Raw genomic sequence first — 13,185 nt, forward strand, 5'->3', positions numbered from 1 at the left:
ATCGATGGTCATCTAGACGAGCAGAGGTAAATGGAGAAGTAAACAGAGACGGGAGACTGTTTAAATATATCCGGGTCCCACACCTGGGGGTCAAGCAGCGGACTTCGAAGTCCATCGCGAGATGACCTGATGGGAGCTAGGCCAGATGGATTTTGTCAGCGCCGTGCATTGAGTTATGCATTCACAGCAGAGCTCAGATGGACAAAAAGAGAGCGGTATATGGACCTTTTTGCCTCTGCGGGTCGTTTGTGCAGCCCCATAGGCCAGTCTGATAGGAGCGGTGGTGAAACTTGTGGGATAAGTAGTCATCGGCCTAGAAAGTTGCCGAAGAAGCATGGATGTGCTATGTCCGCACGTACAGAAACACCCAGGGAAGGGCCATTATTATGAAACCCAGCAAGGGCCTTGGCCTGCACATGGATATCCCGGATCAAGGTACATAAAAATTATTATTTAATTATGCCCATGGCAAGGCATAGCCATCATCGAAAGAAATGGCCGAACAAAGCATTGTTTTCTTCACGAGAAAACCCCCTTTTTTCTTTTCCGCTTTGACGAAAACAAGCGCATTGAACACATGCCTCGTGGTTCAAATTCATCATGGTGGATCGGCAAAAACAGTTGCTATGAATAGCTCCAGCGTCTGCTCTACCACCCCCTATTTCCTTCTTTTTTTCTCCCTTTCCTTGTGTCCGTAGCGCAAGCGTGGAGATGGTGGCAGGACGGGAACGTCAGTCGGAACCTACGCACGGAAACGAGTCTCCTCATAACGTGCACAAAGCGTATTTTATGCACATAAGTCGGCATAGCACAAGCTTCAGACCCAGGAGCTCGTGTTAGTTAGTTTCTTTGTAGTTACTCAGCGCGCTGCCCAGATGGTAGTGCTGTCCACAACGTGGTGATCTGCAAGGTCCTATGCCCACTGTCCTCCATCATCCCATGTCTCCGGCGTGGTGCAATGCTGTCATATCATGCCGCAGTATTTCAACACCCGAGTATCCTCCAGGACTGGCGTCTCGACATTCGTCTTTTGTCAGGCGTTGGGGTAAAGTTAGTTACGAGGTCAACACGAGAGTTGGCAGGATCCATTACGGGCTGATGAGTCAGCAGGACGGGGGGAGTAACATTAATCCGGAGGCTCTCCCGACGTCAACCTCCTTGAATGTGCCGCATAGCCGAAAGAAGGAACAAGAAGAAGGCGCCGAAGGAGTTATGAAGATAGGTGATAAGGGATTCATAAAGATATACGGAGTATACGGAGTATTGTATATTGATGCAAGATAATGCACAACTTTTAATGATGAACGGGAGAAAACCAGTAATTTTGGACCGACGACGAGAAAGCATAAACCTAAATTCCAACAACTGCAACGATTAGATTATTATATTATTAGACGATGGTGCCCTGGACCTGGTGAACATTCTTGAGCTGGATGTTTCTCCACAAAATGACTGACGACATGGCGAGAGCAAGGACGCCGACTCCTACAACCAACATCCAGCGTTGGCCCTCACCGTAGGCGGCGATGATGGCGTTGCGGATGGGTGACCCCACGGGGTGGCTAAGCTGAGTGGTTAGGGATGCATAGATCGCAGCAGCTTGATCCTTTGCATTGGCTGGAAGCAAAATCCCAAGCTGCTCCGGAATAGTGTGGCTCCAGATAGCCCCCGCGACGGTCTGGCCAATCGCTCCACCGATGTTGCTGAACAGGCCCAGCAAAGCCAGAACAATGGCTACTTCGCTGTGGCTTGCTGCTGCCATGACTGCTATCTGTTCGCAGATCTGCAGTGTGCCGGCAGAGATGGCAATGATGCATTGACAGACAATCACTAAGGAGATGTGAGAGCCTGGCTGGCGAAATATGATCATGAGACCGATTCCGAGTGCCTGGAGGGGAACGGCCGCGAGGGCAAATGGTTTAAAGCGCCCAGTTACGCGGATGATGCTGGACATTCTGTTAGTATATATTATGGAGTCGAGAGGTAAAGGCCAAAACAAAGGGAAAACCATTAAAAGGATGGGGACTTGAAGACTTACGCCCCAATTACAAGGGCCCAAATGCACCCTCCGATGTTGAAGATGTTTGCAATGTAGCCTGCATTGCGGACACTTTGGTTGTGGACAACTTGCAAGTATGATAGGAAGTACAAGTCCCAGCAGCTATAAGCTACAATTAGCAATGATAGATAGCTGGACATTAACACAGGAGGAAACCTTACTAGAAGCTAAGGAATAGAGTTGCGCTCAGGAGACAACCTCCAAGCACAGTTCTGTCAGTTAATAGATGGAAGGGTGCAAAGCGGACCTTGGCAAATCGAATCTCCCATATGGCAAAGGCAGACAAAGAGCAACCGCCGATAACAATCATAGAGATCATGGCTGGCGACCTCCACTTCTCAGCCTGGTAAGTAGCCAAGTTTATCGGGAGAAGCAAGAGAGTAAGCCCTGCAACAAGAAGAATCATCCCGGCAACTGTGAAAAGGGTTAGCTGTATAGTCTATGCATAAACATTGGCCAAGGCGGCCACCATACCATCAAACTCAATCGTGTAATGAACGACATTTTGCCAGAAAGAACGGCCGGACCTGCCTGATCTTAAGTATCCCATCTTCACAGCCTTGAAGCTGCTATGGAGAAAGATGGCTACCATTGGCAACGAAGCAACCGGGATGAGGATGGCAAAAGTGCCAAACGCCCACCGCCAGCCATAGGTCTTGAGGAATGCCTGTGCTAATGCAGGGCCGGCAAAAGTAGTGGCTATGAAAGGGCTGGTAGAGAATGCAAGAAGCCATCCTCGGTTTTTAAGGCTAGAGGTGTCTGCCAGAAACACGTCGAGGACATAGGCAATGCCATTATTACCAATCCAGTAGAAGACCTGTCAAATTGTCAGTTGAGGCGCAAGTACATTTAGTACCGGGCTATTCACCTGAGCTGCTGCATATGCCTCGATGGAGTTGCTAGTAGCCATCATGATCATGCCTGTGTAAGTCTGGTTAGTATGGCCGCCTCCAGCGCAGGATGAAGGGCCTACCGATGACACAGAAGCCAACCATTAACAGATACCCCTCTGTACGCCCCCAGATATCAATGATCTTAGAGACAGGAAGCTTCATGATGGCCCCCGCAAGGCTTGACACCACTGAGATGGAGGATAGAAGAGCATGTTTCGAAAAGGCGCTGGTGACATAGGGGTTAAGACTGTTGGCCATCTGCTGCTGCAGGGAGTTGACGAAAAAGACCACGAACACCCTAATGTAGTTGATTAGCCTGCTGCTCAAAGCAGAAGGAAGCAGACGTAGCACACGTACCCGACGTAGGCTATGATGAGTGACTTTAGAGACCAAGCTGCCGCAACGGCTTCGGCCTGCTTGACTCCAAACTGGATACTATCAGAGCTGGAGTCATCATCAACAAGTGCTTCTGTTGCAGCTACATTATGAACGGTTGGAGGAAGGCTGTCAGAGACGGCACTACTATTCTTTTCCAGCATAGTAGACTAGGCAGTAATTTCCTATGCTAGGAATTAAGGCAGATGAATAGGTAGGTATTAAAAATAGGTTACTATGGACAGGCTAAAGAGGAGACTTGGGCTCTTCAGCAAAGAACGAGAGCTCTCATGTAAAAAAAGCTCGTTATGGCTCTTTCAAACTGATAATTTGAGAAGAGGGTGAATATGCTTTATTTTTGGTCGATGGGAGGTGGCCCTTTCCCTCTTTCTGTGTGTGCGATCAGATAAGAGTTAGAAGCGCACGTCATGAACCGAGAAACAAGCTACGTCGGGCGTTGCCTCTTGGTTGGCCATTCCGAAGAATCAACGGCATGCCGAATAGCTTGTGTGCCGTCCATGCCGCTCACTGGCTCTTGTTTATCTGATCCGTTGCCCCTCGAGACTGGAACCAAGGGTTAGCACTCGGGTGAGCCGATGACGGTATTTGTTTGCCTGCGGGTCCGTAGACATGATATAACCCCAGCCCATCCTGGCCTTGATGGGAGAGGAGGGGGTATAAGTAGATCTGGTATCCGATCGGGTGACAGATTTCATGGTAGAGCAGCCTGGCAGCACTCCCAAGATATGCATCAACTAACTAGCCGAGTGGAGTCCCGTTGAGGCTGCAAGGGTGGTTCTGTTAGTTGTTGGTAGCTGGGGCTGTTGCTGTTGGCTGATGACGCTATAATGGGTGGCCATCTGCATCTTTTAACTTAGCTCAGCTGCCATGCAAGAGTCAATTGATGGTAAGGTTGTCACCGGGCGAGGCAAAGATGACAAGCAACTAGTATCCCTGACCAGCAGCCGAGAGGCTGTTTTGCATCGGTTTCACCAGCGTCTTCCTCGCTGTCGTTGTCTATTCTGATGCTCGTGATGAAGGCAAAAAACGCCCCAAGCGGAAAAGGGGCTGAATAACACGACACAATGAGCATGACTAAGCAGCCGCCCTTCCCCCCCGGATCTGGCCACGACGAAGACGAAGAGAAGAAGACGAAGAAGACGAAGAAGAAGCAAAGAAGAAGCAAAGAAGAAAGACACCACCGGCTGGGCTTACTCGTACCCGTCGCTCTGGCTTATTGGCAGGGGAGCACAAAGGAGGACACGTCGGCAGTTTGTCCTTTTTCTTCCCTCTGACACTCACTGTTCTCTTATCTTCTTCACACCGTATGCTGTAGCGTGACTGTGAACGGCGCTCAATGCCAGCAGCACCTTCGGCAGACCGTTGTTGATACACTACGAATAGCGACAAGGCGTACCAGGCTACGGCGTATACCTCGCAGCCATGATGTTGGCTCACCGACCGGCGTCGCGGTTCTTCATCCTGACTGCTCTTGCGGTCTTCTTCATCCTCACCATCTCCTTCTTCCGAGTCTCGCCCATAAGCCCTGAGAAAAGGGCGCCTGGCCACCTCGTACAGCAGCAGCAGCCCATGCCGAAGGACGGCAATGTCCCGCTGTCGCTGCTGCAGGGAGAGTCCATCATGCCGACCCTGGAGAATAGCACGGCCAAGTAGGTGGATTTCTGCTCGAAGGGGCACTGACCCAGTGACCTTGGATGGGAGAGGACCATGACACTGATTCACTATGCTGGATAGGGCCGAGCTGGGACGGTCGTCGTGGCATCTGTTCCACACGGTGATGGCACGGTACCCCGAGAAACCGACAGGCGAAGAGCAGAGGGCATTGAGTGCATATGTGTACCTCTTTGCGAGACTATACCCATGGTATGTGCTGTGCCGGAGTAGTAACGCGGCAACCTTGAGTGAGGGAGCAAGGGGGCGGGAGGAGAACTAATTATATATGGCTAACATGAGTATGCAATGTTCTAGTGGTGACTGCGCAGCACACTTCGTCAAATTGCTTCAGAAGTATCCTCCACAGACCTCGTCACGGAACGCCGCCGCAGGCTGGGGCTGTCTGGTACACAACGAGGTAAACCGACGGCTAAGGAAGGATCTCTTCGATTGTACCAAGATAGGCGACTTTTACGACTGTGGCTGCGGCGACGACAAGGATAAGAAGAAGGCGGGTGACCAGAAACAGAGCCAGAGCAAAGGCAGCGCAAACGATGGCGTCAAGACGCAGGAAGACAGCACCAAGCCCAGGAAGCCGAAGAAGATGCTTTGGGGAGACGCAAACGGGCCGTTCCCTGGCGGCCCGGTGGAAATAACGGATGAGCCGTAAGCATGCTTACTCTCTTCCTCTTTTTCTCTCTCTCTTCTCTCTTTGGAAGCATCTCTCTAACCCCAAGTGATACCCTGCAGACGCACGAATGGTTGATCTAAGCGCCAGTGATTACCTCCTTTTATATATATATATATATATACATATACTATCCCGTGTCTTCAGCATCGCCACAGCCATCCCGTGGACAAATGCGCAAGTGACGAGTGACCATGATTCTCAGCCGGCGTTATTACTGCTTCTCATTTCTTCTTCTTCTTCCTCCTCTTTTCTGTGTGTATATTAAGGATTGTGATATAGAAGGAAGCATATCTCCCTCCCATGGAGACTTTTGTTGACGCTGCTTCCTGAAACCAGGCACCACCTCCCGGCCATCAGACCTCGCATCTGGTAACAAGATGCCTGTCCGTAGTCAGCAGTAGACTGCAGCAGAGCGCAACAGGACGCAACAGGACGCAACAGGGGCGTAGGAGGGCGCAGACGAGGGTGTCTGGTGTTGCGCATTAGACTTTGATGATCATGGGATAGGGGGTCAGGAGGGTGCGAGTCGTATAGATCCGCTGCGCGCCTATATCTGTCTACCGCTATATCTCATCCCTTCTGTCTGTCTACATGGGCAGCTATGTCTGTCTATTCGGGCATATAAATACCTTCCTGGCCGTGTCGATGCCCCTGTAGATAGAAAGACACCCATATATCCCATATCTATATATATATATATGTATGTATGCAAGGCCGGCGGCAAGCAACATCGCGCGCAGTTTCAGGTCATGCACAGCGAGCACATCGCATATCAGCGTCTCTTCTCTGCCTCTATAAAACAAGTATACGCTCGACTGCGTCTTCGTCTCCTATCTTCATCTCGTCGTCGGCCGGTCTCTCTCTAGTGCTAAATATAGGCTGCCTTTCGCCTATCCGAATCCACCCCCGGCAGGCTGCAAAAACTCTTCTTGTCGCGAGGCTCGAAGAAAAAGCAACGACACGCAGAACGAGGAGCCAAAAGAAGGACAGGACAGGACAGGCAGCGAGGGCGCCAGAAGACAGACGGACAGCAGGCGGCTCGTCTCTCGCCTTATAAGCCCGGCGGCCGCAGACTTATCAGCCTTATCTCGCTCCCTTCCTGCTTGCTCGCTGGTCCAGCGCATCGCATCGCATCGCAGCGCATCCCAAGCAGACAGCGCATCCTCACAGCGCAGACGCCAGCGCCTAAAACCCGCCCCGTATTAATTAATATTAAGCAGACGGGAACGCCGCGATGGTTTCGTTCCAATGCGAGGTGAGTTGTCCTTTTCTTGTCCCTGCCTGTCCTTTGCGCCGACCGAGTCGACTAACGCTGGGATAAAATACCTACTAGAACTGTGGAGATGTGCTCACGAAGAAGAAGCTCGACTCCCACCGCGGCCACTGTCGCGGCGCCTCCTTCTCGTGCCTGGACTGCATGGTGCACTTCCAGGGCACCGAGTATCGATCTCACACTGTACGTCTTGCCGGCGTGGCTCTTCTCCAGGCTGCGGTCCCTGCCATTAAACCATCCCCCCCCCCATTGGCCGCCCTGCATCAGGAGCGAAGGGACGGGCATCAGACAGCCAACAACAACAAGAAGATGAGGGAAAACAGCTAACAGGATGGACAGTCATGCATGACCGAGGCGCAGAAGTACCAGGGCGCACTATATAAAGAGAAGCCAGCGAAGAACACGAAGAAGAAAGCTGTCACCATAGCTGAGGACGCAGTTGTCAAGTCGCTCAACCCTTACGTCGAGGACGCGCCTGATGCAGACGACGACTACAAGGGCGCACCGCCGCCAGCACCCAGTCCTCCGCCGTTTAAAAACACAGACACCACCGTGGCTAAACCAAGGTCTGAGAAGATCGATGTGTTCGACTTCCTCGATGAGTCGACCACGCCCAACGCCTCACGGACGAATCTCAACGAGTCGATGACCATGGTGGAACATGCTCCCCCGATCTTCGACTCGCCGAAGCAGCTCGCCCGGATAGACGGCGACAGGGACGAGGAGGAGGACACCGGCTACGATGTTGCGTACGAAGAGAACGGCTTCTCGTACGGAGCGGGCCCTATCCCGCCTGCACCGCCGTACAGACACGATTCCAACCTGTCCACTGCGTCCGCCGAGTTCATGACGCCGGCGCAGAAGTGGGAGCGGGAACGGCAGCAGTGGCTCCACGACCGTAATGCAAGACTCAACATGAACCGTCCGCCGCCTTCGCTTGAGCGTCACCGGACAGACAGCAATATGAGCAACATGAGTCTCACCACGAGTGACAAGAAGCGGAAACGCGGGCAGGCCGGCCCTTCAGACGCGAACTTGACTACACCAGGCGGCTATGACTACGAGGCCGATACCCCCATGATGGACGCCGCTGCAGCAGCTGGTCATACCTCCTATCACGATCGCCCGCCTCCCATCCTGCACTCAGGCCTGACCGGCAACCTCAGCCGCATGATGCGTTACTCTGTCTCGCCAGACTACTCTGACGAGTACCGCAGCGACCACTCCCGTGGCCACGGCGAGCCCAACTCCCCCATCAAGCGTAGCAAACGCACCAAGGAGCCCGTTGGGTCCGGGGAAAACGGACTGGGGATATCGATGAAGGGACAGGGTCGCACGACAGGAAAGCTCATCTCCCTGCTCGGTGCTGGCGCCACTATCGACCCGGCCACAAAGGCACTTGTACGAACCAAAAGACGCACCTCGGAAGGGTCGAATGCAGCCGCTGCTCCTGCGCCTGCGCCAGCTCCTGCAGCCTCGACGTCACGCGAGCTGGTGCAGACAAAGAAGACCAAACGGCCCAAGACACGCCAGCTGTCCGAGGTGGGTAGCAGCTCCAGCAAGAGCCGGCGCAAGGCCAGCGCAGGGAATGGGGCTGAAGACTCCGACTCGGAACGGCCCGAGAAGGATCAGCGCAAGATGAAGGCCATCGAGTACAAACGCTCTACCGACTCGGACGAAGGGGCCGCCAAACGCAGCAAGACCACCGACAACAGCCAGATGGTCCTGTACAAGAACGGCGGCCTCCAAGCAGGCCACGACAGCGAGTTCGAGGAGAACCTGCGCTTCGAAAAGGCCAGCATCTTCCTGTCCCTGGTCAACAAGGGGCCTGACAGCGAGCGCGGATGCTCTGTCCACAAGATCCTGAAGCGCTACCACCGCCTCGAGTCCCCGTCCCGCTCTGGCTCGCCGGAGTCGAAGGACAAGGACGGCAAGGAGAGCTCGCGGGGCAGCAGACGCGGCCGCGGACGCAGCCGGGCTGAAGAGAAGGAGAGAAAGGAGGAGGAAGAGCAGCAGCTCTGGCGGACGCTGAGGGTCAAGCGGAATGATAACGGCGAGATGGTCCTTTTCCTACCGTGATTTGATATTTTGGTCCCGTCTTTTTCTTTTCTTCACTTCCATACCCATCTTACTTACCTACCTAATGACCTCTGTACCTTGGCTAGCATGAGCGTCTTCATCTCGTCTTGATTAATATATATATTCTTTTTTCTATCCTGCCTTCGCCTTCATCGCCGCCTCGTATAGACATTCATTCTATCATTGAACAGTGACTCAAGCAAAGATGACTCGACTCGATTCTCCACCAAAGCAAGAAAAAGCAAATAAAATCAAACATTAAATTTCGTCACACTTTTTATATCAAAGCTGTCTCTGCCTGCAAAAGCTCTTCTCCTTTGCTGTTTATCCTCCTTTTTTCTGCTTCTTCTTCTTCTTCTTCTTCTTCTTCTTCTTCTTTCTGTCCTTTAACTAGTTTCTTCACCGTCGCCTCCTTTTGACGGAACTTCGCTCCCTTTTTTTTCCTTGTCTATAGAAACAGCCCAGCATCAGCCGGAGTTAAGGTCAAGCTCTTGCTTTGCACAGAAGATAAAGAGAAGAAGAAGAAGCTGTTTCTTCTCTGTATTCACTATCCTGAACTGTTTTCCCCCTTTCTTTGATTCACACTGGATAGCGCGCGTCCTCAGTCTGGTGCGCACGTTGCTATCTATCCGAGCATGGCATCTTCAACAGATGTCCCCGCGTCTACATCTGCAGCTTCGTCTTTGGGAGCTCAGGGCCCGTCGAGGTCTCAGGGAGATCATAGAGGCAGCGGGAGAGGCAGAGGATCTCATCGTCGAGGCAGGGGAGGGAGAGGCGATGCGCACGCAGTTGTGAACGGGACGTCGCAGCCACCGCAGCAGCAACGGACGACGCAAGAACAACCACACGAACAGCAACACCAGCAACGGAGATCGAGAGGAGGACGGGGCCGGGGGAGAGGAAGAGGCGCCACTCATGCCGGCCGGTCAGAAGTAGTCACCACCAGGGCGTTCCGTGGCAGGTTGACACAGCCAGCCGAGTCGTCATCTTCGAGACACACGAACGGAGCAGCATCCCAAGACCAGAAACACAGTGCCGAAGCCGAGTCTTCTTCTTCTCTACGGCCTGACGCCTCGGAATTCGTCCCTGGACAGCCCCATAAGGCTATCAATCCTCCTTCTGAACAGTCTTCCTCCCCCTCGAAACAGCCTCGACGGCACCCAAAGAAACCTACCAAGTCTCTCACAAAGTCGGTGGCCGATAACATCACCACGCGCATCCACGAAGACATCTCGAACAACCTATATGAATGTCCCATATGCACGTTTGAACTTGGCCCCAGGTCAAAGGTCTGGTCCTGCAGACAGTGCTGGACCGTCTTCCATCTTCATTGTATCAAGAAATGGTCGACGAACGAAGGATCCGTACATACAAGACCGCGGGACCAGGAGCAGGGGGATGACTCCGAGCTTCCGCCTGCTCGCCAGTGGAGATGTCCCGGCTGTAACCTGCCTCAAGACACTCTTCCGTCAGGGTATACTTGTTGGTGTGAGAAGGAGATGGATATCAGATCTGTCCCTGGCCTCCCACCCCATTCATGTGGCCAGTCATGCTCTCGATCAAGGGAGGGATGCCCTCACCCTTGTGACTCTGTCTGTCATGCTGGCCCCTGTGCTCCCTGTCAGGCCATGGGCCCTGTACAAAGCTGCTACTGCGGAAGACATGAGATCCAGAAGAAATGTGTAGACACAGACTACGTCTCTGGTTGGAGCTGTAAAGATACCTGTGAGGAGCTTCTTCCATGTCTACAACATATCTGTCAACGTTCATGCCATGAAGGCCTTTGTGGAGAGTGTGAAGAGCTCGTTCCAGCAAGATGTTACTGCGGCAAAGTTACTAGTCAGATATTGTGCAATGTCAAGGAAGAAGAAAGAGAGTCCCGGAATCTGGAAGAAACTTGGATAGGTTCTTTCACCTGCCCCGATGTCTGTGGCAGACTATTTGATTGCGGCATCCACCACTGTGAAAAATCCTGTCATCCTCAGGACACACTCCCTTCTCACTGCCCTACAGCCCCCGATATGGTCTCACACTGCGCCTGTGGGAAGACCAAGCTCGCCGATATGGATGTCGAGCCACGCGAGGCTTGTACGGATCCGATTCCCAAATGCCAGAAGAGCTGTGACAAGCCCCTGAGATGTGGCCATCCTTGTCCCAAGCCGTGTCATACTGGGCCCTGTCCACCATGCTACCTCACCATGGATGTCTCTTGTATGTGTGGACGAACTACAGCGAAAACCCTCTGCCACCAGGGAAAGACAGAAGCGCCTTCTTGTATGCGCGTGTGCAAGGCCACGCTCAACTGCGGGAGACACGTCTGTGGCGAGCATTGCTGTACTGGCGAACGCAAAGCCATTGAACGACTCGCGACTAAGAAGAAGCTAAAGTCCCTGAACGTTCGACAGACTGATGAAAATGACATTGAGGCAGAGCATATCTGCACGCGTGTGTGCGGGAAACTCCTCAAATGCGGTACCCACGAGTGCCAGGAGCTGTGCCATCGAGGTCCCTGTGCTAGGTGTCCAGAAGCCATATTCCACGAAATTACATGCAACTGCGGCAGATCTGTACTCTACCCTCCCTTACCCTGTGGAACAGGACCACCGGCCTGTAACTTCAACTGCGGCCGGTCCAAACGATGTGGTCACCCCCAGACACCACATAATTGCCATACAGACGACGAATCCTGTCCCAAATGCCCATTCTTAACGGAAAAGAAGTGTTTATGTGGAAAGAAGGTGCTCAAGAATCAACCTTGCTGGCTGGTTGATGCTAGATGTGGACTTGTTTGCGGCCAGGAACTCCAGTGTGGTTCGCATACATGCAAAAAGGAATGTCACCGCCCTGGCGACTGTGAAGACTCTATAACTAGTTGCCAGCAACAGTGTGGGAAGATTAAAAAGCAGTGCTCCCACATCTGCACTGAACCATGTCATGCACCGTTCCCATGTCCAGAGAAGACGCCATGCCAGTCAAAGATTACAGTCACCTGCCAGTGCGGACGAATTAAACAGGAAAAACGCTGTGGTGCAACCAAGGATAAGGATCGCCAGGGACATGAAGCCCCATCATCTCTCCCCTGTGATGAAGAATGTGGTCGAATCCAGCGTAACCGCACTATTGCTTCTGCTTTTGGACTCGAGGTCGATCCATCCAGCACTGCGACAGCGTCCGAACCACTCACACTGGAGAACCTCCCTTACTCCAAGGAAACACTTGACATGTACATGGAACTAGCCTCGTCTTCTTCACTCTCGACCATGGAAACTTACGAATCCAAGCTCTACGAACTGGCTCGTAGCATGACAGACCGCTCAGCTCGCTTCCCACCCGCTCGCGCCAATTTCCGTGCCTTCGTCCATTCGCTTGCGGAAGATTGGGGTTTCAAATCCGAAAGTCTCGACCCAGAACCCCATAGACATGTCGTCGTTTTCAAATCTGGCGGTTGGTTGCCGCCCTCTCTTGCTGGACCAGGAATAGGTATTCGAGGAATCAGCGTAGGTGACTGCGCCAAGTTCCGTGACAGAGAACGACTGAAAGAAAGAGCCGCCAAACGCGAGGCGGCCGCTGAACGTGCTAGGCTTGAAGCTGCTCTTAAAGAGGCATCTTCCGCCAGTGCCAATGACGGATGGGCACAGGTTGTATCGAGAAAGCGCCCGGGCACAAGCAGCAGCCCAGGTGAAGCTTCTCCTTATGGATTTGGAACTGCTACGCCTAGCGACCCGAAAGGAAAGCTGGTACTGCGTAGCGGCATTGGATTAGGACGAACCGTTGGCACTGCCTCGCGATTTGGCGCTTTGGGAATGGACGGTGCTGATGCACATGCTGATGAAGATGTAGTTGAAGATTGGGAGGAAGAGGTTGCGCGTGAAGAGCAAGAAATGAAGGAGAAAATGGAGACGATGGATGTGCAGCATGATGGAGACTCTCCATCTGCTTAATGAGATAAACGAATGAAGGATTGGTTCCCCCCTACCGTTGGTTTGAATGGATATTGGGAATGTTTACGGTTGGGAACAAAATCAACGAAATGCATGTGTATGATTATCACGGTTACAAAAAAATAGAACCTGCATAGCGAGAAAAAAAAGATACCATGGTTTGATAGAAATATCTGGCTATTTCCTTACAATACATCACA

General features: G+C 52.5%; 5 protein-coding genes across 5 annotated transcripts; 3 read left to right on the forward strand and 2 right to left on the reverse strand.

Annotated features, from left to right (window-relative positions):
* Window positions 1-1,390: 1,390 nt before the first annotated feature.
* Window positions 1,391-3,491, reverse strand: ARB_02037 (siderochrome-iron transporter, putative; the record flags this gene model as incomplete). Its single annotated transcript, XM_003011762.1, has 7 exons — window positions 1,391-1,946; window positions 2,039-2,161; window positions 2,221-2,473; window positions 2,534-2,876; window positions 2,928-2,980; window positions 3,033-3,250; window positions 3,310-3,491. 7 exons carry the CDS (start codon window positions 3,489-3,491, stop codon window positions 1,391-1,393), a joined length of 1,728 nt encoding a protein of 575 aa, XP_003011808.1.
* Window positions 3,492-4,422: 931 nt separating this feature from the next.
* ARB_02038 (uncharacterized protein) lies at window positions 4,423-5,210 on the reverse strand (the record flags this gene model as incomplete). The annotated part of the gene is made up of 2 exons (XM_003011763.1): window positions 4,423-5,069; window positions 5,189-5,210. 2 exons carry the CDS (start codon window positions 5,208-5,210, stop codon window positions 4,423-4,425), a joined length of 669 nt encoding a protein of 222 aa, XP_003011809.1.
* An 86-nt stretch (window positions 5,211-5,296) lies between these two features.
* On the forward strand, window positions 5,297-5,671 carry ARB_02039 (uncharacterized protein; the record flags this gene model as incomplete). Its single annotated transcript, XM_003011764.1, has 1 exon — window positions 5,297-5,671. The coding sequence occupies one exon, from the start codon at window positions 5,297-5,299 to the stop codon at window positions 5,669-5,671; it is 375 nt and encodes a 124-aa protein (XP_003011810.1).
* Window positions 5,672-7,310: 1,639 nt separating this feature from the next.
* On the forward strand, window positions 7,311-9,044 carry ARB_02040 (uncharacterized protein; the record flags this gene model as incomplete). The annotated part of the gene is made up of 1 exon (XM_003011765.1): window positions 7,311-9,044. One exon carries the CDS (start codon window positions 7,311-7,313, stop codon window positions 9,042-9,044), a length of 1,734 nt encoding a protein of 577 aa, XP_003011811.1.
* A 635-nt stretch (window positions 9,045-9,679) lies between these two features.
* On the forward strand, window positions 9,680-12,985 carry ARB_02041 (uncharacterized protein; the record flags this gene model as incomplete). Its single annotated transcript, XM_003011766.1, has 1 exon — window positions 9,680-12,985. The coding sequence occupies one exon, from the start codon at window positions 9,680-9,682 to the stop codon at window positions 12,983-12,985; it is 3,306 nt and encodes a 1,101-aa protein (XP_003011812.1).
* Between the last annotated feature and the right edge of the window lie 200 nt (window positions 12,986-13,185).

This window comes from Trichophyton benhamiae, assembly GCF_000151125.1.
Source record: "Trichophyton benhamiae CBS 112371 chromosome Unknown Abenha-G-c-62g06.r1, whole genome shotgun sequence".
Classification (NCBI taxonomy): Eukaryota; Fungi; Ascomycota; class Eurotiomycetes; order Onygenales; family Arthrodermataceae; genus Trichophyton; species Trichophyton benhamiae.